At 46.9% G+C, this 25,350-nt stretch overlaps 1 protein-coding gene across 1 annotated transcript; it reads left to right on the top strand.

Moving 5' to 3' along the window:
• The first annotated feature begins 62 nt into the window (after nt 1-62).
• Nucleotides 63-22,671, top strand: LOC102449739 (ficolin-2-like). Its single transcript, XM_075905280.2, has 10 exons — nt 63-1,278; nt 5,939-6,052; nt 6,300-6,353; nt 6,947-6,982; nt 8,204-8,239; nt 8,887-8,922; nt 9,447-9,574; nt 10,827-10,956; nt 16,132-16,266; nt 17,600-22,671. Exons 1-10 carry the CDS (start codon nt 1,197-1,199, stop codon nt 17,845-17,847), a joined length of 999 nt encoding a protein of 332 aa, XP_075761395.1. The 5' UTR covers nt 63-1,196; the 3' UTR covers nt 17,848-22,671.
• The last annotated feature ends 2,679 nt before the right edge of the window (nt 22,672-25,350 follow it).

The following is a 25,350-nucleotide window of genomic DNA, read 5'->3' as shown; positions in this document are numbered from 1 at the left end:
ATTAATATTTATATGAGTTGCTCTGTTCCTCCCTCCCTTTCTGTCCTGCTAAATCTATTTGTGTCTTTTAGCATGAAGCGGAAAGAAAGGAACAAGTGCTCTTAGTGCCATGATACTCTTATGGCTCTTAACAATAAAACAAACATCCCTGAAAATTCAATCCATGCCAATGCCATGACTGAGACCCTCCCTGAGGGAGCAGAGCCAGGTAACGTAAGAGCAGCGAATGGGTGGCTGTCACAGCACCTTGCTACAGGAGAGACCTGGGTTCCAGAGAACCCCTAGAACACCTGATCTTGGACCAATGAAGGCTGAGCATATGGCAGAGCCAGTGCACTGGTCTTCTGGAGTAAGGCGGGATTGGTGGGGAGGAAAAGGTATCAACTGCCCTGTTCTGAAGCTCTCTGCCCGGCAGTCGGTTTGAGAAGATGGAGGACTGGAGTCGGCAGCAGTGGAGTTAGTGGTAGAAGGCTGTTTGTGGGCTTACGTTTCAGGCCCTCATCTTCCTATGGGGTCTCTGCTGATTTCAGTGGTCTTGGGCTCCAGTCCTAAAACAAATGGACTGTCCAGTGGGAAGAATGGGAACATCACGAGGGTTAATGCCTCCCTGGATCGTGCTCGCAGACCAGGGTGGTGGCCTGATGTTAGGACCTGAACCGAGCAGAGTACGGGACAGAGAGCGAGAGCGTGCGTGTCACTGAAATTATGCAAATGCTCAGCACGTGGACATTGCTGCTGCTTTTTAAAGGGCAAAAGATTTGAAGGTGGTAACCCCTCACCCAGGACCTCCTGCAGGAAGGAGACTGGGCTGAGACCTATTTTGCTCCTCTGTTGTTGATCAGTTCTCAGAGTTTTTCTCCTAATAACTCTCCGCGCCGGCCGTCCTATGCTCAGGGCAAACCCTCCCTCTCCTGACTCTGCAAAGGGAAGCCAGGACAAAGGAACCAGAGGGCCACAGGAGGTTGTGTGTTACAAAGTGTCAACCCTTCAAAAGTGGCGACACTTCCTGTGCAATGATCTCATCAGAGGGAACCGTAAGAATGTGGAGACTGGGCGAGGAGATGAGAGGTCAGAGGTGGAGCCTAATATTGTAATTCGTGTTGCCTGGAAAAGTCTCCTCACTCTGAAATACTAAAGCTGAGGAGAGGGTGGGGAGAAGACAAGTGGAGCTGCCATTGCAGAGACCAGTACCAGCCATGGGGAGAGCTGCCCACCGACCCCTCGTCGCCTTACTCTGCCTAGCAGCCGTGGTGTGTGAGGCTGAGGACTCCTGCCCAGGTGAGTGAGGGACAAGCTGTTACCTTTTAGCAGGGGGAGCTGACTAGCTATTTGCAGCAGTTTCTCTCCACTTTGGGTTCCTAAGCAGAGGGGGAGGGATAGCTCGGTGGTTTGAGCATTGGCCTGCTACACCCAGGCTTGTGAGTTCAATCCTTGAGGGGGCCATTTAAGAAGCTGGGGCAAATCTGTCAGGGATGGTACTTGGTCCTGCTGTAAGGGCAGGGGTCTGGACTCACAAGGTCCCTTCCAGCTCTATGAGATAGGGATATCTCCATACTAAGTGCCTCTGTAGACCAGCCAGCAGAGAAGACTCAAAAAGGAGACAGTGGGGCAAGGATTCCAGTGTAGTTCATCCCACGGGATGTCCCAGAAATACTCAGAGGAGAGGTGAGGTACAGTCACAGCCTCCACACCCCAGAGAGCTGCAGGGGAAGGATGCTTCTCTGCAATGTCACACCCCTTTTCCCCCATGCACCTCAGTAGCATGACTCTGGCTGCTGTACTTGACTGTTTGTGGGAAGGGGATGCTGAAGTGGGGGGTTAGTGCTGATGGAAAATTCACTAGGTCCCAAACAGAACATGTTGCAGGGAGCTCCTGCCCCTCCCCCCTCGGTTCCATTCCCTCATGATCCCAGAGTCAGGGGCTCTAATCCCATGGAGCATGTAGAGAGGATTTCTGAGGAAGAGCAGGGAGCATGTGATAGGCCAAAGTAGGAGAACAACTAGCCTGGAATAGGGAGGAACCTGACGCATCAGGCTCACTTCATTGCTTCTATCTTCTCCCCATTATTATTGGACTCTTCTCTGGGCTGTGGCAGACTGGGGGCAGTGGGAGACAAGGCTAAAATTCCCAGTTACTGAGAGGGAACCTGACAAGATGCCTCTTCTCAAAATGGGACCATCTCCGAAATCATCCCAAGCTACTGTGATTGGCTGATTAATTATCCTCATGAAACCAAGCTCTTTCTTACGTGCCAGTCCCCACAAAGCCAAGCTGTGGGCTACACAACACTGTGTCCTCGTTCCTTTACCTCTGTAGCTAGAGATTTGCAGTTAAGGTGGAATGTAGACTGAGGGGAGAAACATTGCAATCCTAATGCACATACATAACACAGTCACCTTTTATATCAGGGTTCCATTTTAAGCCACTAATAAATGATCAACATGTTTTAATACAGGTTTTATAGATGGTTAAAAAGTCCATTAAGTCCATGGAGTATGCACTGCAGCTTATAATGAAAATAGGCATGATTATTTACTGTAATAAACCTGTTCCTAAAACATCTATAACATCTAGTGATGTGTTTAGGACCATCTCTAACACTTAGTATTTGTGTTTGTAATGCGCTTATAACATCTATTCAACATTTATAAATGGCACCTTAGTACAATGTGTGCATCAAAAGATACTATTTGGTTACAGGCTCATATACTCTGTGTACACATAGCTGGGAAACCTGGGTTTTTTTTTCTTCTTTCATACAGACTTGCATCTGTTGAGCTATTTGGTGGTTAGTTTTTATTACATATTCAAGCTGCTATAAACCAACAGGAACTATGAATTTCAGAGGTGACGCTGTTAATCTTCAATCCATTCTATTGTTCCACCGACTTTTAGTTCAGAAAGCATATCCTAGTGTTCAGGACTTGGAATTTTTAACATATTATATAGATTGAAATGAGCTCTCTTAATGAACATTCTTGTATAAACTTACTTCCTAGATCTGTACTTCTCAGCCAGGGATATGCATATTCCTGGGGCTACACAGAGTCTTTCAGGAGGTACCTCAACTCCTCTAAGCATTTGCCTAGTTTTACAACAGGCTACATAAAAAGTATTTGCAATGTTAGTACAAACTAAACATTCATACAGACAATGACTTATTCATACTGTTCCATACATTATACACTGAAATGTAAGTACAATATTTATATTCCAATCGATCTATTTTATAATTCTATGGTAAATGAGATAGCAATTTTTCAATGTTGTGATGCTTTTGAATTTTTATGTCTGAGTTTGTAAGCAAATTATTTCTAAGTGAAATGTGGGGGTACAGATGACTAATCAGACTCCTGCAAGTGGTGCAGAGTCTGAAAGCACAGAGAACCACTGTCCTAGATCACCTTCTTTATGGCTTTCAGTATGTAAAAAACCTAAAAGCTATGGTAAGAAAAGATTAGAGTAGCTAACCTGTATGTTACAACACTTGCACAAACATTGAAAACAGGGAAATGAACAGTAAAGCTCTCAGCAAACAGTCTCCAAGCAGAATCCCAGATGCAAAACATGCTTCTCATGCATAACATTTCTTATGTGTTGCAATGTTAGACATTTCTGCTTGAAGGAGATTGATGTCTTTTCTGTTCATTTCTCTGCTTTCAGTATTTGCATAAGTGATGTCCTGGATGGCTTTGTAATAGTAACCGTCTCTGCAGGTATATCAACACACACACACACACACACACACACACACACACACACACACACACGCTGCGTCTAGATTGGCATGATATTCCGGAAATGCTTTTAATGGAAAAATTTTCCGTTAAAAGCATTTTCGGAACAGAGCGTCTAGATTGGCACGGATACTTTTGCGCGAAAGCACTTTTTGCAGAAAAGCGTCCGTGCCACTCTAGACACGCTTTTCTGCAAAAAAGCCCTGATCGCCATTTTCACTATCGGGGCTTTTTTGCGGAAAACAAATCTGAGCTGTCTACACTGGCCCGTTTGTGCAAAAGCTTTGTGCAAAAGAGACTTTTGCCTGAATGGGAGCAGAATAGTATTTCCGCAAGAAGCACTGATTTCTTACAGTAGGAAGTCAGTGCTTTTGCGGAAATTGAAGCGGCCAATGTAGACAGCTGGCAAGTTTTTCTGGAAAAGCGGCTGATTTTCCAGAAAAACTGGCCAGTCTAGACACAGCCAGAGAGTTAGAAACACATAGAATTTACTGACAGCTTGTAATTTTAATATTGTTGCAAATGCATCACAACAGTCTTCACCGTTTTGGCTATATGTTCTGGTGTAAATTATCAAAGCTGCATTGAAGTCAGTTTGCCAGTTTACACCATCTGAAGAGCTGATCCTTTGCCTCTTCCTTTCCTGCAGCCTTGTTTTGAAACCTGTTATTCACACAACAGAGTGTCTTAGTAACACAGTACTGTGTGAAAAATGTGCCATGTTTGACTAGGATATGATCTGTGAAATTAAGGATGAACTCTTCTTTAGTCCGTGCAGGTGTCGTGAACATCCCAGTCCCACATCCCCTTCCTCATCTTTGCTAGAGGGACAAAAGTTTTTTTTTTTTTAAACTTTTCCCTAAGGACCAACTTTTAAATAATTGTAACTGAAACCAATAGACATCTCAGAAGCTCTATGCTGCGCTCAGAGTTAGTGCTGTGAATTTGGGGTGAGGAATGACAGGACACGTGTGACGGGGTGTGGTCCCAAAAGACCCCCTGGGTGTCAGGCCACCGACACTCGCCTTCTTGCTCTCTGGAGCTCCCCTCCACCCTGTCCTGGTGGGCCAGATTTTCTGGTCTTCCCCAGACAAGACATAGAGCTGGGGTAACAGCTGAATGCAGTTCTAGGAGCACGACACTCAGGAAACCAACCCCCAAAAGGGATCAACCCCCCCCAAATAAAGCCTTAGAGGGGGAGCCATGTTAGTCTGTAACTGAAAAAACTTAAAAAACAACTAATAGTCTTGCAGCATCGTAGGGAATGACTAGACTACACAGTTTTTCTGGGATACTGGAGGTATCCCGGAAGAACTATTTCACATCCAAGGAATGCATTTGCTCTTCCGCTTTTTTTGAATACAGAAGCCCCTGTATTCCTTGTTCCATGAGGAATAAGGAGACTTCAGAAAGAGAGTTTTTTCCAACATTTGGCCCAGTCTAGGTGGGCCAAATGTTGGAAAAGCCTCTTGTGACAAAAGAATCGGAAAAAGCTATGCAAAATACGGAGCACATTTTGCATAGCTTTTTCTGAAAAAAACCCAGTGTAGTCTAGATATAGCCTTAGAGACTAACAAAACACGTAGCTGGGATCATGAGCTTTTGTAGGCACAAACCCACTTCTTCAGATGACTAGAGTATGGAGTCCAGGGCACAAACAAATAACAGAGAAAGTGAGGGGATGAGGAGGGAAAGAGAAGGAAAAACTGATCAATTAGAGTATCCTCATTTAGTCCCTAAGGTGCTGCAGGAGTATTCTTTGTTTCCAAATAAATCTGTCTTTCTGTATGTGAAAGTTTTACACAATGAAAGTTCATTCAGGTAAGTCCCGTGTATAATGAAAGGAGGATATGGACATTGACCCCTCCCCCCCAATTAACAATTATTTACACAGGGTTGGATTGTGAACAAAAGTGTCTTTGCTAAGTACAAACAGTAGAATTTAAGTAGTTGCAAATGAAAATAGAGAGATGAAAGTAAGTTACAAAAATTAAAATGAAAAGAAAATGCACAGCTAGTTCTAATGCACTAAAGCTTATGATGAACAGTGCTTGGCCCTAAAAGCTGTGCATACTTCAGGCATCTCCAGTTGTCTTTCTTCCTGAGCCAGCTGAAGACAAAGGGACGGATGCTTCCATTGCTTACATCGATTTTCTCTGTCTCCCGTGGCTCTTATATTTTATCGTTGTATTGTCTCCAGAGGTTAAAGTGGTGGGTCTTGGTGGTAATGAGAAGCTCGCGATTCTGCAAGGATGTCCTGGAGCTGCCGGTGCCGCAGGTCCCAAAGGAGAACCCGGCGCTACAGGAATGAGAGGTGAGCTCCTCGGCACTGCGTGAGACTCAGTGCGGGACCGCGCAGGTGCAAACCTTATCCTGCACGGAATTGACATGTTCTTTTGTGAGATACTCTCCAGACGGAAAACTGGCTTGGCCTGCTAGCTTTGGCCTTTTGCCTTACCTGAGGATTCAGTCAGCAAGGGTAGAACTGGGAGCTTCAATGCGTTCTGAGTTCTTCTGTTTGAATATTTATAAAATATTGAAATTACTTCTGGTGTTTGTAGGAGAAAAGGGATCTCAGGGGAGCCCTGGGAAGATGGGACCACCTGGAGAGAGAGGTAAAGTAATCAAAAGGCTAAGTACATTTGTTTAACTAGCATCAAGTAATTTTTCATATTTGAATTTTCCTTTGATGAAACATTTAATTCTCCCTCTCCCCCATCTCTCTCTCTCTTGATATAGAGCAAGCACTGAATTAAATGTCGGCCTCTCTTTGGTTTGGGACTCTCTCCCAAACCATTTCTGATTGGCTAAGAATGCATCTGTTATCCCTAGTGTTCACCAGAGTATTCCCAGCCACTGGCTGATTTGTAAAATGCTTGCTACAGGCATCAGTAATTCATGGAGAGGAATCACAAACCATAGTTTCCACCCCCAGAACAGCTGGGTGAAATCTTTTCATGTGAGAGTCAGGACTGAAGAACTTCTGATGTGAATTCCTGCAGTCTGCAGGCCTAGTAAGTAGTTTAGTCAATACTAGCAGTGATCTAAATATTCATGGACAGCAAATAGAGTCTGTTGCGTGAACACTAGGAGTCATTTTTCACAAACAAATTCACTGCTCTGTGATTCCAGTAGTCACCTAGTTCTTAGGCCACTCAAACCTGAGCTCTCACTGGAATTGCTACATCTTTGCTCACTTTTTCACTAGGATTGAAGGGGGACATTGGTGGTGTTGGTCTGAAAGGTAAGAGTCCTCTAAGAATTCTTACTTGCTGAGTTACCCACCTGTGTTTAATATATGGAGATATACAATCTTATAGAGCTGGAAGGGACCTTGAGAGGTCATCAAGTCCAGTCTCCTCCCCTCCCAGCAGGACCAAGTATCATCCCTGACCAATTTCCCCCAATCCCTAAGTGCCCCCCCCTCAAGGATTGAACTCACAGCCCTGGGTTTAGGAGGCCAACATGCAAACCACTGAGCTATCCCACCCCTTGAGTGTTGTGTGTTGTTTGTTGTTCTCCTCCATAGTGCTAGACATGGAGTCTGTAGAGACAGCAGTTGTGACATGGCAAGAGATTTTCCAAAGAGCTCTTCACCCAATGGGTCTCAGAGTCAGTGCACTTACTGTGTGGTTGCCTCATCTCAAAAACATCTCTTGGCAATGGAAAAGGTTCAAAAAAGGCAACCAAAACGAGTAGGGGGTTGTAACGGGTGCCATATGAAGAGAGCTTAAAAAGACTGGGACTTTTCAGCTTGGAAAAGAGTGCACTGGGGGGAGGGGTGCGTGACGAGGTCTATAACATCATGACTGATGTGGAGAAAGAGAATAAGGAAAAGTTATTTACTTGTTCCTGTAATATAAGAACATGGGGTCATCAAATGAAATTACTAGGTAGCAGGCTTAAAACAAACCAAAGGAAGTACTACTTCACACAATGCAGAGTCAAGCTGTGGAACTCCTCGCTGGAATCAGTTGTGAGGGCCAGGACTTTAACAGGGTTCAAAAAAGAACTAGATACATTCATGGAGGTTAGATCCATCAATGACTCAGCCAGGATAGGTAGGAATCGTTTCCCTCGCCTCTGTTTGTCAGAGGCTGGTAATGGTGACAGGAGAGGGATCACTTGATGATTCCCGGTTCTGTTCACTCCCTTTGGGACATCTGGCCTTGGCCACTGTCAGAAGACAGGACACTGGGCCAGATGGACCGTTGGTCTGACCCAGTACGGCCGTTCTTATCTTCTCATTGTTTTGGTCTCCTTTGAAAATTCCAGCCTTCACTTCAAACGTAAATCCAACCCCAACATCCACCGTTGCCCCCATTCACCTCTCATTTGTACCCGTTCAAACCAGAGGAAGTCAGTGAGGAAAAAAGGAGTCTGATACCGCATTGGAATTGGTAACAAATGCTGGGACGAGCCCCTCAGCGTGGCTATGTAATGATTTGTTCCTGTGTGTTTTTAGGAGACAAAGGAGACATTGGAGTGCCTGGAACGATAAGTAAGAACAGCTACTCTGTTTATGGCAAGAGTATCATTTGATTTCATTTTCAAAGCATTACACTCGAACCTCACTGCAATTTTTCAGAGTGAAATTTGTTTGCACAGAAAGCTGTCCCTAATGACCTTGTAGCTGATGAGCTATGCAAGAGAGAGAAAACTTGACTTCCGCCATTAGGGATGACCATGAGTGTCCCATTTGCATTGGAATTTGGATCCAGAATTGATCTCCCCTGAATGTTTGGGGAGGCTCAGATCATGGCCAATGTGTAAAATTGTGCTTCTTTGGGGTTACCTTCTGATTAGTGCAGAGGGAACTAAAGGGATAAAAGTGATTGCACATTCTGCAATGGCCTTAATGTTCCCCAGCTTGTGAAATACGTTAGGGAGGGCGCGACTGAATGTTATTTTATGGGTGGGCTTGTGGAAATAAAATCTGTGGTTGGACTGAATTTAGGAAACTGATTTTTTTCTGGGAAAGGATTTGTCTCCATTTACTAGTAGCGGGGATCAGAGATGTGTGACGATGCTTTACTGCCTCTTAACTCATGATACCTACACCCCTTGTGGCTAGAGCAGGAGTTTAGGGAACATATTGTTTTTTTCCTGGTTTCAAGCTCTCTCCCTTGTGCTTTCCTTCCTGAACAGCCGAGAAGGAGCTGGAGGATGTACACTGTGAGACAGGTGAGTGTTTGCTAGAATCACATGACATGAGCTGTCAACTCATCCTATTCAAAGGCCCGGGAGCTCAGTTCACAGTGTAGAGAGACAGTTGGAGGTGCTTGCAATTCATTTTGATTTCTGTAGCAAGTACTGTAATTGTCACCTGGTTCTGCTACATTAGCATTTACATGAGGTTCGGTTATAACAGAAACTACTGATTGTAATACACGGCAGGTAATCTTGTAAGATGGGCTAATGACTAACAGCCCCTGTGTATCCTTGTGTCCCATACCATGTGAAATCTGAAGGAGAATGCACACTCTTGCTGAACTTTCATTGGGAATGTACACTCTTGCTCCTGTCTTTTCAAATTGTACTCGCGACTCAGGAAAGTTGGCTAAAAAGAAATCCTGTACTCTAGAACTTGGAAACTCACCAGACAACTATTTGAAATTCCTAGCTCCTTGTAAAGGGATCCGCGCTGCTTCTGTAATTATCCATTGCAGCAAAATTAATTGATAACATTAAATTACTTTCCTATCCAGGAGCAAAGAACTGCAAGGAGTTGCTAGCCAGAGGGAACATCATGAGCGGCTGGTACACCATCTACCCCCACGACTGTAACGCCCTGACCGTGCTGTGTGACATGGACACAGACGGAGGTGGATGGATAGTAAGTGAGAACAAAGCCAATGCAAATTGCTGATGGATTCCACAGGGAGTAGGATGAAGCCAAGGCTTTACTCAAACAAGTCAGTTCCTAGAAAGGTCATCAACCCTTTGTAACCCGAGTGGAAAATGAAAATCTATTTCTTTCGGCTGTCCCAGCGATGCATGTTCTCTAGGAGCAGGACTTCAGACAGAAATTCCCCAACTTGTTGATGTGTTTAAGATAAAATTGAAGCTGAACTGGAAGCTGGTTTAGTTCTGTCCCCTGAGAACCTGGGGAAAAGGAGGTGCACAAATTGAGGAAAAAGGTGAGGGGCTGATAGGGCTAAGGGGGTGAGATCTGACAGATTCTGGTTACTTTGTATCCAATACCTATAGTACTGCAAAAGGAAAATCCCATAGCTCGTCATGTTAAATGGGTTGAAAGGGAAAAAAGAGAGAAAATATGATGTGCAATTCAGAGGAATTCTGTTTCACAAGGCTTTCACTATTTCAGAATTTGGTTTATTTCCCAATGCAACCTGAACATTTGGAAATTCCCCAAAAGAAAAGTCTAATTTTTAAAATTTTGGCTCAATCAAAATCATTTCATTGAGATAATATCAGCACAAATGTGTCATTGAGGTTTTGACTTTTGTTTATATTATATAATACCACATTTTGATGCTCCCACTATGATTTTCTGAAGCATTTCAGTTTCAGTGGAACTGTATTTTCTGACCAGCTCTTCCTAGCATTTTATTCTTTCAATTTCCCTGTTAAAACTATCAACACAGCAGTGGGAGGATTTCCCTTTTTGCTGTTCAGGCACCAGCTGCTCAGAAGGTTTCACTTGCCCATCTGGAGCGTGGCTGGGGACAAGCTCCTTATTGATCATTTTTGTCTGCTGTCTCGTGTCATACACTTTTCGCTTTTCCTTAGCTTTCCCGTATAGAAGAAGTGACCTTTTATTTGTTCATTGCTTTACGTTTGTATTGATGGAGTCGATGCAGAAAGTACTGGGCGAGATTCTGTGTCCTGTGTATTGACTTTAACATCCATGAATCTATTACAGTCTCTATCTACTATCAGTTCTCACAACAAAAATGAAAATAAAACTAGTAAATAAATACCAATTTGAGCTTTCACGTATATCCCGCAAGGCAGAGTAGAAATGTGACTAGTTGAATAGTGCTTGTTGATGCTTTTAATCCTGCTTTGTAACTTGGCTTTGGTCAGGAAAGAAACTAAAGTGCATCCTTTTCATGTCTCCACAGGTTTTCCAGAGGCGGGTGGATGGTTCAGTGGACTTTTTCCGAGACTGGAATTCATACAAGAAAGGTTTTGGCAGCTACCTGACAGAATTCTGGCTAGGGAATGACAATATTCACCTACTAACGTCTTTTGGTAACTATATAACAAGCATCGTGTGCGCTTTTCCCCACCAAGTTCGCTTTCTACCTGATTGTAGAGTGATCTCTTTGTAGCTTTTACTAGACTCTTGGGCAGGGAAATAGGCCCCACAGTCGCAAGCCCTTCCCTCAGCCAACCTCTTCTTCCTGGTCTTGTAAATGGCCACTTTGGCCATAGCCAGGAGGGGATTAACAAGAAGGTCCCACGACTTTGTCGGGCCATAGACGGGGTGTGCGATAATCAACAGGAGAGGGGAGAAATGCAGCCAGAACCTTCAGACGAGATTCCGGAGGAGCTGAAAAAGGGGCTGCCACCTGGTGCATTCGAGATAAACGTGCACCAGAGTGTCCCTCACGCCACAGAAGGGGCAAGTGTCAGGAACAGGAGTGAACCGCAGAAGTACACGGCTGCGCTCACAGAACCATGGAGGATTCTCCAGCTAATATCCCCGGTGGGCTGTGGAACCAAGGTGAAGTAGAAACTGGCACACTGGGGCTCCCCAGCCACTATTGGTGGCAAGAGTCCTACCATTTGGTATCTGGGCGGGACATGAGGATGTGGAAGTGAAGAGTGTGGAGCTCGAGCGTGTGCAAGTGGCTTTTTGGGGAGGTTGCCACAATCCAGTGGAGGGTAAACAATTTCCTCTTCTCGGAGTAATCAGGGCTGGGCCTTATGCTGAATAATCAGGCAGGCACCTGGGGCCAATTAAGAGCTTTCTGGAAGCAGCAGGCTAATCAGAGCACCTGTGGCCCATTCAGGCCTGCTGGGGCTAGTGTGTGTGTGTGTGAGAGAGAGAGAGAGAGAACTGAGGAACTGTGGGAAGCAGAGGAGGAGCAGGACTTGACTTGCTGAGGTACCAGAGGAAAGGGCCTGGGAGGGATCCTTTGGGGAAGCGGCCCAGGGAAATAGCTGCCAGACTGGGAGTAAAAGTAACCTTGTCCGTTGCTGGGCTGGAACCTGGAGCAGTAGGCGTTCCCCCCAAACCTCCCCACACCACTACAGGGTGTCCCCTGAGAGGGAAGACCAGGACTAGGGAGGGGGTGTTACCCCAAACTGTGAACTAGCCTGTGAGGAGTATGACTCAGGCTGTGAGCCCTGCCTCTGGTAAAGAGAAAGAGGCCGAGTGGAGGGTCCCAGCGAGCCTCTGAGGCAAACACAGTCCGCCAGGAGCGCAGGGCCCACGGAGCACGGTCAGGGCTTTGCCACGGACGTGCTACTCATCCGGCAGAGAGGAATATGCAGACTTATTTTTCCCCAGATGCTTCACTTAATACGTTTAACAACTACAAAAAGATAGATTGTAGGTGCTTACAGAGATGGGAGACAGAGCAAAGCAGATTAGCTAGTAAATTAACAAAAACGCGAGCTGAACGTCACAGACTAGAAGGAAAGGCGTTGAAATCACAACCTCTCCCCCTTACTGATGATGCAGCACAAGCAGGCTAAGGGGTTCTCAAGGCGCAAGCTGCACTTGCCTTGCCGCGGGGGGTCTGCGCCCGCATTTCAAGTCTTTTTCTTTAGGAGCCTCTCGTGTTCAGCTGTGGGGCAGTGAAGAGCGAACAATGATGTCACTACCGGCCTTACCTAGCTTTAGCGGAGGGTAGGGTTGCCAGATGGTTTCAACAAAAATACTGGACACACTTGATGTGACCACAGTCTACACTACATCTTATTTAGAAAATACCGGACATTTCTCTTTTCTCATTTGTATTTTCTCAATTTGTGTCCCAAACAGAAAGCTCAAATACTGGACTGTCTGGTTCAAACCCGGACACCGAGCAACCCTAGCAGCGGTCGGAAACCCTTTGTTCCAAAAACAGTCCCCAGCCCAGTTTGTTGAAAAATACAAATACCCAAAATGGTGTTCAGAGTCATGTGGTTTGGTCACATGCCCTTGCAGAGTCATAGCAGCCATTACGTACACACAGGCCGTCTGGAGGGTTCTCAGGACGGTTTATTGGGGGTAGGATAGTCTTCTCTTCAGATTTGTTGTATTTCCTAAAGGCCCATAACCCTGAACGGGCCCTTCACAACTGTCCGAGCCGGAAGCATTTTGCCTAGTGGGTGTCACCCTGGTGTAATTACATTGAAATACAGGTACATCGTTAATATTCATAACTTTAGATACAAAAATGATACACACATAATGATACATGCATACAGATACGATAAATCCTTCTCAGAAAATTATAACACTTCCAAAGACCCCTCTCATGGCCAATTTTATACAGAATGCATCGTAATTACGCCATAATCATATAATAATATTCCTGTGGTGAATACGGGGCATAGTGTCACAGTGGCTGCCATCCCATAATTGTTAAGGTGCACTATTAATTCTGTGCAAGGTGGCAAGATGTTTATTGCTGGTAAGAGTGGACATGCATGTTCCAAAAAGGGTCCTTTTGTGAAATCTCATTTGGGCCAGTGAACCAGTGTAGTTCTGGTGAGTCCAGGCAAAGGCTGGCAAATGTCAAAGGCTGGCAAATCAAATAGCAAATATTCCTTACCGGAAATTAATCTCTTCTCCCACTTATGAGACACAGAGGGGACTGGCTGGCCAAATTCCAGAACATGGGGAACAGAAAAACTGTTCTGTTTATGCCCCTCTTGTTTGGGTGTGGATGGCTGGTCCCAAATTAAGGAAGGGCATGTGCCCAGAGACTGCTGGGTTCTCTAACTTTGGAAAACAAGCACTCCAAGAAGAATGCAGGAAATGTAGAAAAGATTTTGTTTTGCAAAATCTGTGCCTCCTGAGCTGTGTTCCCTGGAAGGGGTGTGCATGTGTATCCCACACGCCATGGGCTACATCTACACTGCAGGCTTCTTGCGCAAGAATAGCCATGTTTGCACAAAAACTTGCAGAGTGTCTACACTGCACACATGTTCTTGCACAAGAAAATTTACAGTAAAGCGTCAGGACAGAGGGCTTCTTGTGCAAGAGTTATTCCTCTCCCCACAAGGAATAAGTCCTTTTGCGCAAGAGCTCTTGCATAAGAAGGCAGTGTGGACAGGCAACAGGGGTTTCTTGTGCAAGAAACCCCTATAGCTAAAATAGTCATCACAGCTTTCTTGTGCAAGAGCGCGTCCACACTGCTAGGGATGCTCTTGCGCAAAAGCACGTGGCAGTGTGGATGCACTCTTGCACAAGACCTTTTGCACAAGAACTCTTGCACAAAACAGTTCTTGTGCAAGAAGCCTGCAGTGTAGACGTAGCCTTAGTGTGGTTCACTGGTCAATGCAGTGCCACCTAGACCACAGCAACGGCGAAGATCAAGAGACCTCTACAGCCGGGGCTGGGAGCCAGCTGGCTTTGAGCTCAGAGAGTAGTGGCTCCTATACTAAGCTGCAGAGGTCCCAGGTTCAAATCTGCCTTGTAGCAGTTACACATGCATGGCTGTGCATGAGGGTCACTTGCTGCGCAACTCACTAGCAGCCTGTGTTCTGGTGCCTTTCCCCTGCCTTGCCCAGGAGGGACCTCCTGGTAGCTGTGAAGGAGATGGGGGCTGAAGTGCTGATGTCAGGTGTCCCCCTGCCATTGTACCTCATGGGGGGGACATACATAGCTTGGTTTAGGGAAGAAGTCTGAGCTGGTGCAGTCTGAATGGTAAGTGACGGCCTGCGTTTCTTAGAGGCAGTGTGCTGTTTCTGAGATTTCCCTAGCACACAGAGTTTCTCCAACCCCCTCTCCCTCTGCCCATAAACACCATCCCCACAGTTGGGGGGAAGACATCAGAGTTAAGGAACAGAGAGAGACAGCACATAGAGGATTTTTCAGAAACTTACCCCAGCTGCAGCCAGCACACATAGGGGCTGCGTCTAGACTGGCATGATTCTCCGCAAATGCTTTTAACGGAAAAGTTTTCCGTTAAAAGCATTTGCGGAAAAGAGCGTCTAGATTGGCACGGACGCTTTTCCGCAAAAGCACTTTTTGCGGAAAAGCATCCATGGCCAATCCAGACACGCTTTTGCGCAAAAAAGCCCCTATCGCCATTTTCGCCATCGGGGCATTTTTGCGTAAAACAAATCTGAGCTGTCTGCACTGGCCCTTTTGCGCAAAAGTTTTTCGGAAAAAGACTTTTGCCCGAACAGGAGCAGCATAGTATTTCCGCAAAAACACTGACAATCTTACATGAGATCGTCAGTGCTTTTGCGGAAATTCAAGCGGCCAGTGTAGACAGCTGGCAAGTTTTTCCGCAAAAGCAGATGATTTTGCGGAAAAACTTGCCAGTCTAGACACAGCCAGTATATCTACATTTGCACCCTCTTTTGAGAGAGGGATGCAAATGAAGACATTTGAAATTGCAAATGAAGCCGGGATTTAAATACCCTGCGCTTCATTTGCATAATTGTGTTATAGCGCTATTTCAAAATACAAAACGCGGTGTAGATGCGGTTATTTTGGGAGAACACCCTTCTTCCGAAATAACCCTTATTCCTCATAAAATGAGGTTTAACAGTTATTTCGGAAGAAGGGTCATTTCTCTTGCATTTAAATTTAATTAGTTGAGTAGTGAGTTCTAAAATTCCTAGCCTGTCCTGGTTGGAGTAACTATCCTTATGGTAACAATCTTTTAAAAATATATATATTAAATCTAGGCTATTTGTTTGTACTGGTGGTGCACAACAGCACATGTGATAGTGCACATAACAACATGTATTCTACACGAGGATGGAAAAAATTAGTGGAAACACTGCACCTCAGATCTTTCTTTCCAGCTGCCTCTCCCCTTCCTCTGTCCCTCCCCCAGTGAGCTGATCAATCTGTTTTTCAACACATTAGCAACACACCTTAAAACGTCATTATTGATCTGCAACTATGAGCTACTGGAACTCTTGCTCAGCATCTAGTATTCAGTCATGCTTACCCAGGGAATGTTCCGAGGATTTCTTTATTGTTGCTCCTAGTTTTTCGTGCACTGATGGTTTTAAGAAGTAGATGTAGCAAAGGCAAGAGGTACAGCTTACCAGTCCAAGCTGGGTTAGGCAATCATTCCAGAGGAAAGAAGGAAGTTTTGAAGTCAGAGCTTAAGGCGGAGGGCACTGCCAATTAACGGAAAGAACTGAAAAGCTGTGCTGGTTCTGCCGTACAAAAACCCCTCCAGCAGAGGCAAATTGTGGATGGACTCCAATGAGCTATTTTCTTTCTTTCCAATTTATTTGCATTAGGAGTTAATGAACTTCGCGTTGACCTCACCGATTTTGAGAACAACCACGGGTTTGCCAAGTACTCGTCATTCAAAATTTTAGGAGAGACTGAAAATTACAAGCTGATTCTTGGCAGTTTCCTTCTGGGTACTTCAGGTAAGGGCTGCGCCTGGTCTCCACATTTCATAGCACAGAGAAATGCTCCCATGCCATTGGGTGGGCCAGAGTCCCACCGCAGAAGTAAATTACACGTCTCATCTGCAACAACGCTGCCATTTCCTGCGGCCAAATCTGCACGTTATTGCCCATCCCTACTCAGGCCTTATCCAGACAAACTCCCATTAACGTCACTTGGTATTTTACCTGAGGCAGCAGGGCAGAGTCAGGAGCTCAGACTGTGGTCCAGGTAAAATGCAGGTGAGCTTCATTACAGAGGGATCAAGTTATTCAGAGAAAATCAGAGCAAATCTGAATCTTTGCCATAAACTCAAACGGATCCTGAATGGAGCCTTTGAGGTTAGAGAGGGCTTCTCATGCTCTTGAATCGCTGGACACCCAGCTAACGCTGAGACCGGGGCAGAAAGAAAGAGCAATCTTACACAGGAGTGTCTCTGGGAGTAAAGCTGTCTGGAAAAGGAAACGTTCATTGAATGCGACGTTCCAGGTTGCTGACATTTTGTTTCTTATTGAAATGCAACAGGGATATAGTGGCATTTCTGGGGAAACCACACAGTCTTATTTGGCATGCCCCTACCAGCCTTTTTGCTGTTTATATTGGTCCTCACCCTATGGTTTGATGTGAGTCTATTTTTCAGGGCTCCTGGGTATAATCCTCAGGTTCTAAATGGATTCTCCACTCATCCCATCCTTCCTCAAAATAATATGGCCATAGTCCTGCTGGGTTTGCAGCAATCAGCGGGCACGACCTTGACGTGCTTGTACTGTTCTCGTTTGATAGTCCGGTAACCCTTGGAGGCCCGACATGAGAGTGGGTTCTATTGTGCTATCAGGTAGTCGGAGCTGCACACAGTAAAGGAAGCAGCAGTCTAAATAGACAAGACAGGGATCTGAGTAAGGAAGAATGTTTATTTTCAGTGTACAGTTAAGGAGCTGACGTTTAGAGCCATTTTCACAGAGGCTTAAGGGATCCAACTCCTGCAGACGTTCTAGCGACTTGTCCAAGGTTACCCTGGAGATTTGTGACAAACCTGGATAGGAATCCAGAAATGCTAAGCCCAGGACTTGGGCGCAGCTGTTCTTGGAATCCTGGCACCTCAGGAGAGCCAGAGGTCCCATGTTACCCAGCACCTGTCGGATCAGGACCCGGGATGGAAGTGGTTATATTGAGCTTCAGACTCTGTTGTACAGTTCAAGGGCTCCCGAGTGCCCCAGCGAAGGGGGGACTAGAGAGCACAACTCCAGGAGTGAGAGACATGGAGCTAACGTCCCGAGACCTGCCCTAAAGAGGGATTTCATTTCCTCCCCACAGGGGACTCGTTAACGGGCCACAATAACATGCTGTTCTCCACTAAAGACCGGCAGCAAGACCCTGGTTCAAACAAATGTGCCACAACCTACAAGGGAGCCTGGTGGTATTCGAGCTGCCACACGTCCAACCTGAATGGGATGTACTGGCTGGGGGCGCACAGCAGCTTTGCAGACGGCGTCAACTGGCACACGGGCAAAGGGTACAACTACTCCTACAAACGGTCCGAAATGAAATTCAGGCCTGTTTAGCCCAGCAGACGGGCAGGCGCATGTGTTCACGTGGAAGTGATCACGTCACTGGAGTAAATGTATGTTCTGTGCCACTACTTTATACCAGTAATTCTGGGTCTCTTCCCCCTCTCCTTAAGATTGCTGCTTTTTGCTGGCCCCTCAATTCCTGTTGCATGCAAGCTCACATTGCCTGCCAGCAGAGGTTTTTCCAGGTTCTCGAATGGCTGTACAGGGTGCGGCGAGACAGAGTTATGGACCACCCGGTATGAGAACACCTGGGCTCCTTCCCAATGCCTGCTCTGCATTGCTGATCATTTGGAGAACGAAATAAAAATTTCTTTGTAATGCAAACAAGGCTGCACTTTCCAGATAATTAGGATTGCCGTAGGAATGTACTGCTGAGCCGGTTTCTGTGTGCAGGTCCCATCCTGCAATCCTATGGGACAGTCTTGCGGAGGAGCCTCCGTGGGGGTGGGAAAAAGAGGGAGGGGCATGCTGTGATGTTGGCCAGGTTTCTGAAGGTATTTGGATGCCTGGGAGGTAGGGGTGTCAGTTCCTGGCCCGGAGTGACTAGGCGCACAAGTTCCATTTGTGCTACTAAATCGCTCGGGGTCAGTTTACGCTGCACGAAAAGATCCAAGTCTCAGAGCCCAAGTCAGCAGGGGTCAGGCTGCAGGGCTCACCACAGCCTGTTGCACTTGGCTTGGAGCCTGATCGGGGACCCTCTCCCCATGCACCGTTTCAGGGCCCAGGATCCAGCCTAGTGCTAAGTGACGTAGGAGCCTGAGCCCCATTTTCAAAAAGATTTAGGTTCTTAGGTGCCTGGGTCCCATTCACATTCCCTTTTGACAATGGCCCTTAGGCTCCTCAGGCACTTTTGAAAATCCCGCCCCCCCCCCCCATAATGGTGTTCATGGAGGTACAATACAGCAGGGCAGCTCAGACACCTCTGGGGCAGCTCACGGCGGTGTCCAGCCCCAGGTGGAGGGCAGGCAGGGAGGCAGAGTGAAAGGGGACTTAGGGGCCTTCAGTTTGCTTTCTTCGTTGTGGAGCTGCATGTCTAAGTAAAACTAATAAAACGCTGCTCGAAATAGCAACTTTGCTAGGCTCACCCAGGCCATGTGGTGCTTTTTCTTTGGCTTTCCGTGTGTTACACTTTGTTTCACAGTCAAGATCCTGCCCCTGCTGCGCAGAAGTCGCAGCCCTGTCCGGTGTCCTCCAGATGAGACTGCCGCTTTTTAAAATCGAGAGTGTCAAGATGGGTGGCCTTCTACTGGACTAACGTCTGTTTGTGATAGAGCCAATCTCTCGAGCTGCACAGCTCTTCTTCAGGAAGAGGCTCTTTCGCTGACAGAGGTCAACCAGAGGTATTCCCTCACCCACTGCATGGCTCATGTTCTGGGACCAATTCAGCTGCAACAGCACAGCTAAGAACATTTGTAAAACTCCTGGAAATTAAGACACGCTGAGTTCCACAATGTTTCATTGTTCTGTCTCGCCCTGGGGATAAATACTGCGATCACATTCCAGAGAGGCCACGTCCATTCAGACGCTATCTCCAGTCCTTGGGAAGTGAAGCTTCCTCTTGTAATCCAGGCAGATTAATATTTATATGAGTCGCTCTGTGCCTCCCTCCCTTTGGGTGCGTCTAGACTACAGGGTTTTGTCGACAAAAGTGGACTTTTGTCGACAAAACTATACCTGCGTCTACACTGCTGCTGAGTTCTGTCGACATAACGTCAACAGAACTCAGCAGTTTTGTTGATGGCGGTAAACCTCATTCTACGAGGAATAACGCCTTTTTGTCGACAGAGTTCTGTTGACAGGAGGCGTTATTGCAGCCACATTGTCCTTTGTGTCTACACTCTCATGTCGACAAAGCGGCTTGGCTTTGTCGACAGAACTGGATGTAGTCTAGATGCTCTTTGTCGACAGAAGCTTTGTCGACAGTATCTGCTAGTCGATGGAGCCTTGTAGTCTAGACACACCCTTTCTGTCCTGCTAAATCTATTGGTGTCTCCTAGCATTAAGTGGAAAGAAAGGAATGTGGGGAGTAGCCAGCGCTCTTACTGCTGTGATAAGACTCTTATGGCTATTAACAAGAAAACAAACATCCCTGAAAACTCGATCCATGCCAATACCTTTACTGAGATCCTCTCCCGAGGGAGCAGAGCCAGGTAATGTAAGAACAGCAGAGGGGTAGTTGTCACAGCACCTTGCTACAGGAGAGACCTGGGTTCCAGAGAACACCTGATCTTGGACCAATGAAGGCTGAGCATGTAGCAGAGCCAATGCACTGGTCTTTTGGAGTAAGGCGGGACTGGTGTGGAGGAAAAGGTATCCTGTTCTGAAGCTCTCTGCCCGGCAGTCGGTTTGAGAAGATGGAGGACTGGAGTCAGCAGCAGGTAGGGATGGAGTTAGTGGAAGAAGGCAGCTCTGATCACAGAGAGATGGACCTAGGCTGAGCATAGTTCCCGGAGAAGAGGTTCCGTTGATAGGGACCCAAGGAGAGACTGGAAGAGACCGATTGGGATACATCCCAACAGGCACTTTATGGTGTCCATATGGAGCAGGCTCTGGCCAAGGCTGAGTGTTGGCTCAGAGGGCTCAGCCACCTCCTAGCCCGTGTGCTCTGCTCCAGCGTAGCTAGCTGAAGGCACAACAAGGGAGTCTCTTTCTTAGGGCCCAGTCCTGCAAACCCTCACTCACGGGACGAGTCCTTGTAACTCCAGTCAGGCTGCTCGGATGAAGACGAGTTCACAGGATGGGTTTCTAAAGGCTTCTCCATCCTGACCAGGGAGCTTACAACTAAGCCACCCCCCTGCGCGATTCCTTATTGAGCAGCTCAGTGGAATACACAGAGCTGGCACAAACTAGAAGAAAAACACCTTGTGTGGTCAGCAATGGACATGTCTGTCATAGTCTACCCGTAGGGCAGTGGTTCTCAGACCACTAGTGGTCTGCGGCATCGGCTGAAGCTCAGTCTCCCCCTGCAAGGTTGGAGTATCAGCGCCAGCTTCCTGCCTGGGGGAGAGGGGAGAAAGCCCCGAGCCTCCCTGCCGGATCCGCCTCGCGGGGAAGCAGTAGAGCCAGAAGCAGCTCTGCATGTGGCCATTTCCCCTCCCCCAGCTGGGGGAACAGCAACGCACATTCCCCGCTGCTCCCATTGGCCGGAATCAGAGAGATTTTCTCCTTCTATTTTCTTCTTCCATTTTCTTTCAGTTCAAAAATGTTGGTTTAGCTTCATGATGCTTTTTCAACCAGCTCTTTCAGATCCTGCCCTCCACCTTACATGGTTTGTCTGGAAAACATCTGGCGAGCCCTGCAAATACCATTCCCACCAAGGTATTTGTTTGCTCACTATCTTTAATGAAAGCTCTGCTCGAACTTAACGCCGATTTCGGATGACTCCTCTTTATCGTGGCTCTGGAAGACTACACTGTTTCTAATTTGATCTGTTTTGGGATGTCGTCTTCCTCTTTTATCCTACACCTCCTCACTGCTGCTTTACTTTACCTGCATTGCTTGTGCTTTTCGAAAGCCCCACCCTTGTCTGTAACAGCGGCATTTTTACAAAATAAGCAAAATACAAACTCAGTCTTGAGAGAAGTTTCCCAAATTGTTGTCCGTGGACAACCTGCCGTCCAGCTCCAGAGAGCTGGCTAGTTGCATAGTGGTAGGTCTCCTTACCGTGTCCACCAGTTAATTTGCATTAAGAGAAAACCCAGTCGTTTCCTAATGCTGCTTCTCCGCCTGTGCCAGTGCTCTGGTTGTTCCAGGGCTGTGTCATGTCATGTACAGCAGTGTGATGGGTTGCACGATTGTCATGGGAAAGCCAGGGGGCCAGAGACTGTCTCTGTACTGAAATGTGGTTCTTACTATGAAAAAATGTGGGGAGCCCTTCTTGAAGTGCATGCTCTAGACTAAGAAGAACATGAAACCTCCCTGAAAGAGACAGCTTTGTTCCTCCTTTGTTCACCAAGACCTCCCAGCTGAGGGTAGGCAGGATGTCAGGCAGACTTCTTGCAGCGCAAGGTTCGGTACACACAAACCAGAATGTTAGAGAAAAGAAACTGCCCCCCAGTAAAAAAGTTTGGCCAGGCTGCTCTTGACTCCTTGAGAGAAATCGGCCGCACCCTTCCTGCATACCATTGCCTTTAGAAAAGGGGAAGGTGTGAAAAGGGGAAAATAGCCTGACTCTCCCACCTGTCTCCTTGGCGTGAGAACTGCGGGGCTTACCTGGTCGCATGAAACCTGCACAGTTTCGGCCCAACCCCTGGGACACCGACCCCCCCACTTGGTGACCATTGGGCCATATATGGTAATATGCAAGCGCAGGAAAGCGATGTGCAGATTTTGGGATAAATACCCAGGGCACAGTTCGCTCTAGGAGGTCTTCGCAACACACACACCACCATGCGTGTGCCTTCTCGTATACTTCAAAGCGCTGCCGGCCTGATCAACCGACCAGCCATCTCCCCCGACTCTCGGGCGTAACCAAGGCCTTCTCAACCAAACCGATATCTGTGAAATGTTCCGTGTGCTGTGTAAGTTGGTATGTAGGATTTGATTTTTTCTTGTTGTACAAGCTTAGTGTTGTAGTTGTTTGTGGGTAGTACATAAGAGTTTGTAGTTATCACCGTTATTTTATTACTGTAGCTGGATATTTTAAGATTAGAGACTATTCCCCTTGCCATTCCCATCCCTATATCTCTGACACGTTTTACTAGAAACCATAGAATAAATATAATAAATACTGTAAATTCATTATTAACACGGTCTATTAAAATCTTAGAATAAATACTATAAATTCACCACTGTCATAAATAAATAATTTTTATTTGATAAAACTGTCCACCTGGTTCTGTCCTTCCCCCCTTGGGTATTCATCATCGGACCTGTGATTCTCGCGACAACTGTCTCTGTACTGAAATGTGGTTCTTACTATGAAAAAATGTGGGGAGCCCTTGAGGTGCCTGCTCTTGACTAACAAGAACATGAAACCTCCCTGAAAGAGAAAGCTTTGTTCCTCCTTTGTTCACCGAGACCTCCCGGCTGAGGGTAGGCAGGATGTCAGGCAGACTTCTTGCAGCGCAAGGTTCGGTACACACAAACCAGAATCTACTCAGCTGGTACATAAATAGGTTGCCAGATTTGGATAGTGAACTCTGCCCGCCCTTCCTCCTGGAGAAAATAGGTTGGGTCAGCAAATGTCACTATGCCAGAGTGATGAGCTTGTTCTTTTTCTCTACAGCTGCTTCACCCTTCTCTTCATGGTTCTCATACTTCCCTAAACATGACTTTCATTTCCCTTGACATGCTGCACTCTCATCTTTAAGCCAATGGCTGATGTGTATCTGGACAGATTAGAGGATTGGGCCAAAAGAAATCTGATGAGGTTCAACAAGGACAAGTGCAGAGTCCTGCCCTTGGGACAGAAGAATCCCAAGCATTGTTACAGGCTGGGGACCGAATGGCTAAGTAGCAGTTCAGCAGAAAAGGACCTGGGGATTCCAGTGGATGAGAAGCTGGAGATGAGTCAACAGTGTGCCCTTGTAGCCAAGTAGACTAATGGCATATTAGGGTGCATGAGGAGGAGCATTGCCAGCAGATCCAGAGGAGTGATTATTCCTCTGTATTTGGGTTTGGTGAGACCACATCTGGAATATTGTGTCAAGTTCTACACCCACCCCTGCCACTAGAGAAAGGATGTGGATGCATTGGAGAGGGTCCAGCGGAGGGCAACCAAAATGATTAGGGGGCTGGAGCGTATGACCTATGAGGAGAGGCTGAGGGATTTGGGTTTGTTTAGTCTGCAGAAGCGAAGAGTGAGGGGGGATTTGATGCAGCCTGCAACTTCCTGAAGGGAGGTTCCAAAGAGGATGGAGAGAGGCTGTTCTCAGTGGTGGCAGGTGGCAGAACAAGGAGCAATGGGCTCAAGTTACAGTGGGAAAGGTCCAGGTTGGATATTAGGACAAACTATTTCCCTAAGAGTGGGGTGAAGCACTGGGATGGATTACCTAGGGAAGTGGTGGAATCTCCATCCCTAGAGGTGTTTAAGTCTCGGCTTGACACAGCCCTGGCCGGGTTGATTTAGTTGGGATTGGTCCAGCCTTGGGCAGGGGGCTGGATTTGATGACTCCTGAGGTCTCGTCCAGCCCTAGGATTCTGTCCATAGCAGAGGACAGTATTTGAGACACGATGTACAAATTGGGGTGTCACAATAAGTTATCGGGGTGGTAAATTAGTCATTTAAGAATGTAAGACTGAGAGAACGGCCAGACTGGGTCAGACCAAGGCCCGTCCAGCCCAGGGTCCTGTCGGCCGACAGAGGCCAATGCCAGGTGCCCCAGCGAGAGTGAACAGAACAGGGAATCGTCCCCTCTCCTGTCGCCCATTTCCAGCCTTTGACGAACAGATGCTAGGGACCCCCTCCCTGCCCATCCTGTCTAATAGCCACTGATGGACCTCGCCTCCATGAATCTATCTAGTTCTTTTTTAAACCCCGTTTGTCCTGGCCGTCACCACATCCTCTGACAAGAATAAGAACATAAGAGATCCGTGTAGGTTAGTGAGATTTGGGCATCTATAGTCAAATTTTCAAATTAGTTCATCTTAGAGTCTGTAGCTAGTTGCCTAGTGGGATTTTCAAAAGTATCCCAATCCCTAAATCTGTGGGCCTTAGACACCTTGGCCCTTTTGACAATGCCACTTGCATCTTAGGATGCCTAAATAACTTCGAAATGCTTGTCCCTATGTGACAGGGCATTCGTCCCGCACTGGCCCTTTAAGGGCAAACCCCAGCCTGGAGCAGGGCCTGGGAGTTTAGCCCCAGCTGAGGCTGCATTAGTTGATTAGGGCCCAGCTGGGAGCTATATAAGAGGATGAGCAGTGAGAGCCTGGCTGCTGGGGGAGTAGGAGGCTCCTTGGAGCTAGGGCAGGGCTGGGGAGGCAAGGCAGGGCTAAGGGAGCTCTGGCCAAGCAAACCCCCAGACCTCAGGGTCTGAAGAACGGCCCGCTGAAGAAACAACAACCCCCGGAAGGGGGGCTCAGAGACTGACGTGGGCACTGCTGGAGGGCAGTGTCCTGGAGAGAACGCCGCGGCCTGGAGGAAAGAGGGGAAACACCACCTGAGAGAAGGTACCCTGCCAGCAGAAGGAGCTAATTCCTAGGCCAGACAGCAGGGGGTGCTATGGTGGTGAGTGAACCCCCTCACACCCTATATCCCAGCTTGAGTCCCACCTACAGATTTCAGGTGCCGAGCCTTAGGCAGGCAGACTGGACATTTTGACTCTTGGAGTAGGTCTACCCTACAGTGTTATTTTGAAATATCTTATTTCGAAATAGCTTATTTAGAAATAACGAGTCTACACACAAAATGAACTTCAAAAAAGCGCTTTGCTATTTTGAAATAGCGCATGCACACTGAGTGGACACTGAATCGCATTTAAGGCCAGCAGGAACCAGGTCCGGCAGGGCATCAGGTCAGGAATGTCTTTGTATGGCAGCCGGTTCTCAGGT

The sequence above is a fragment of the Pelodiscus sinensis genome, chromosome 23, assembly GCF_052426305.1.
Source record: "Pelodiscus sinensis isolate ZL-2025 chromosome 23, ASM5242630v1, whole genome shotgun sequence".
In the NCBI taxonomy this organism is placed as follows: domain Eukaryota; kingdom Metazoa; phylum Chordata; order Testudines; family Trionychidae; genus Pelodiscus; species Pelodiscus sinensis.
Note: the sequence above shows the minus strand (reverse complement) of the source record. Positions and strands in the feature narration are given on the sequence as shown.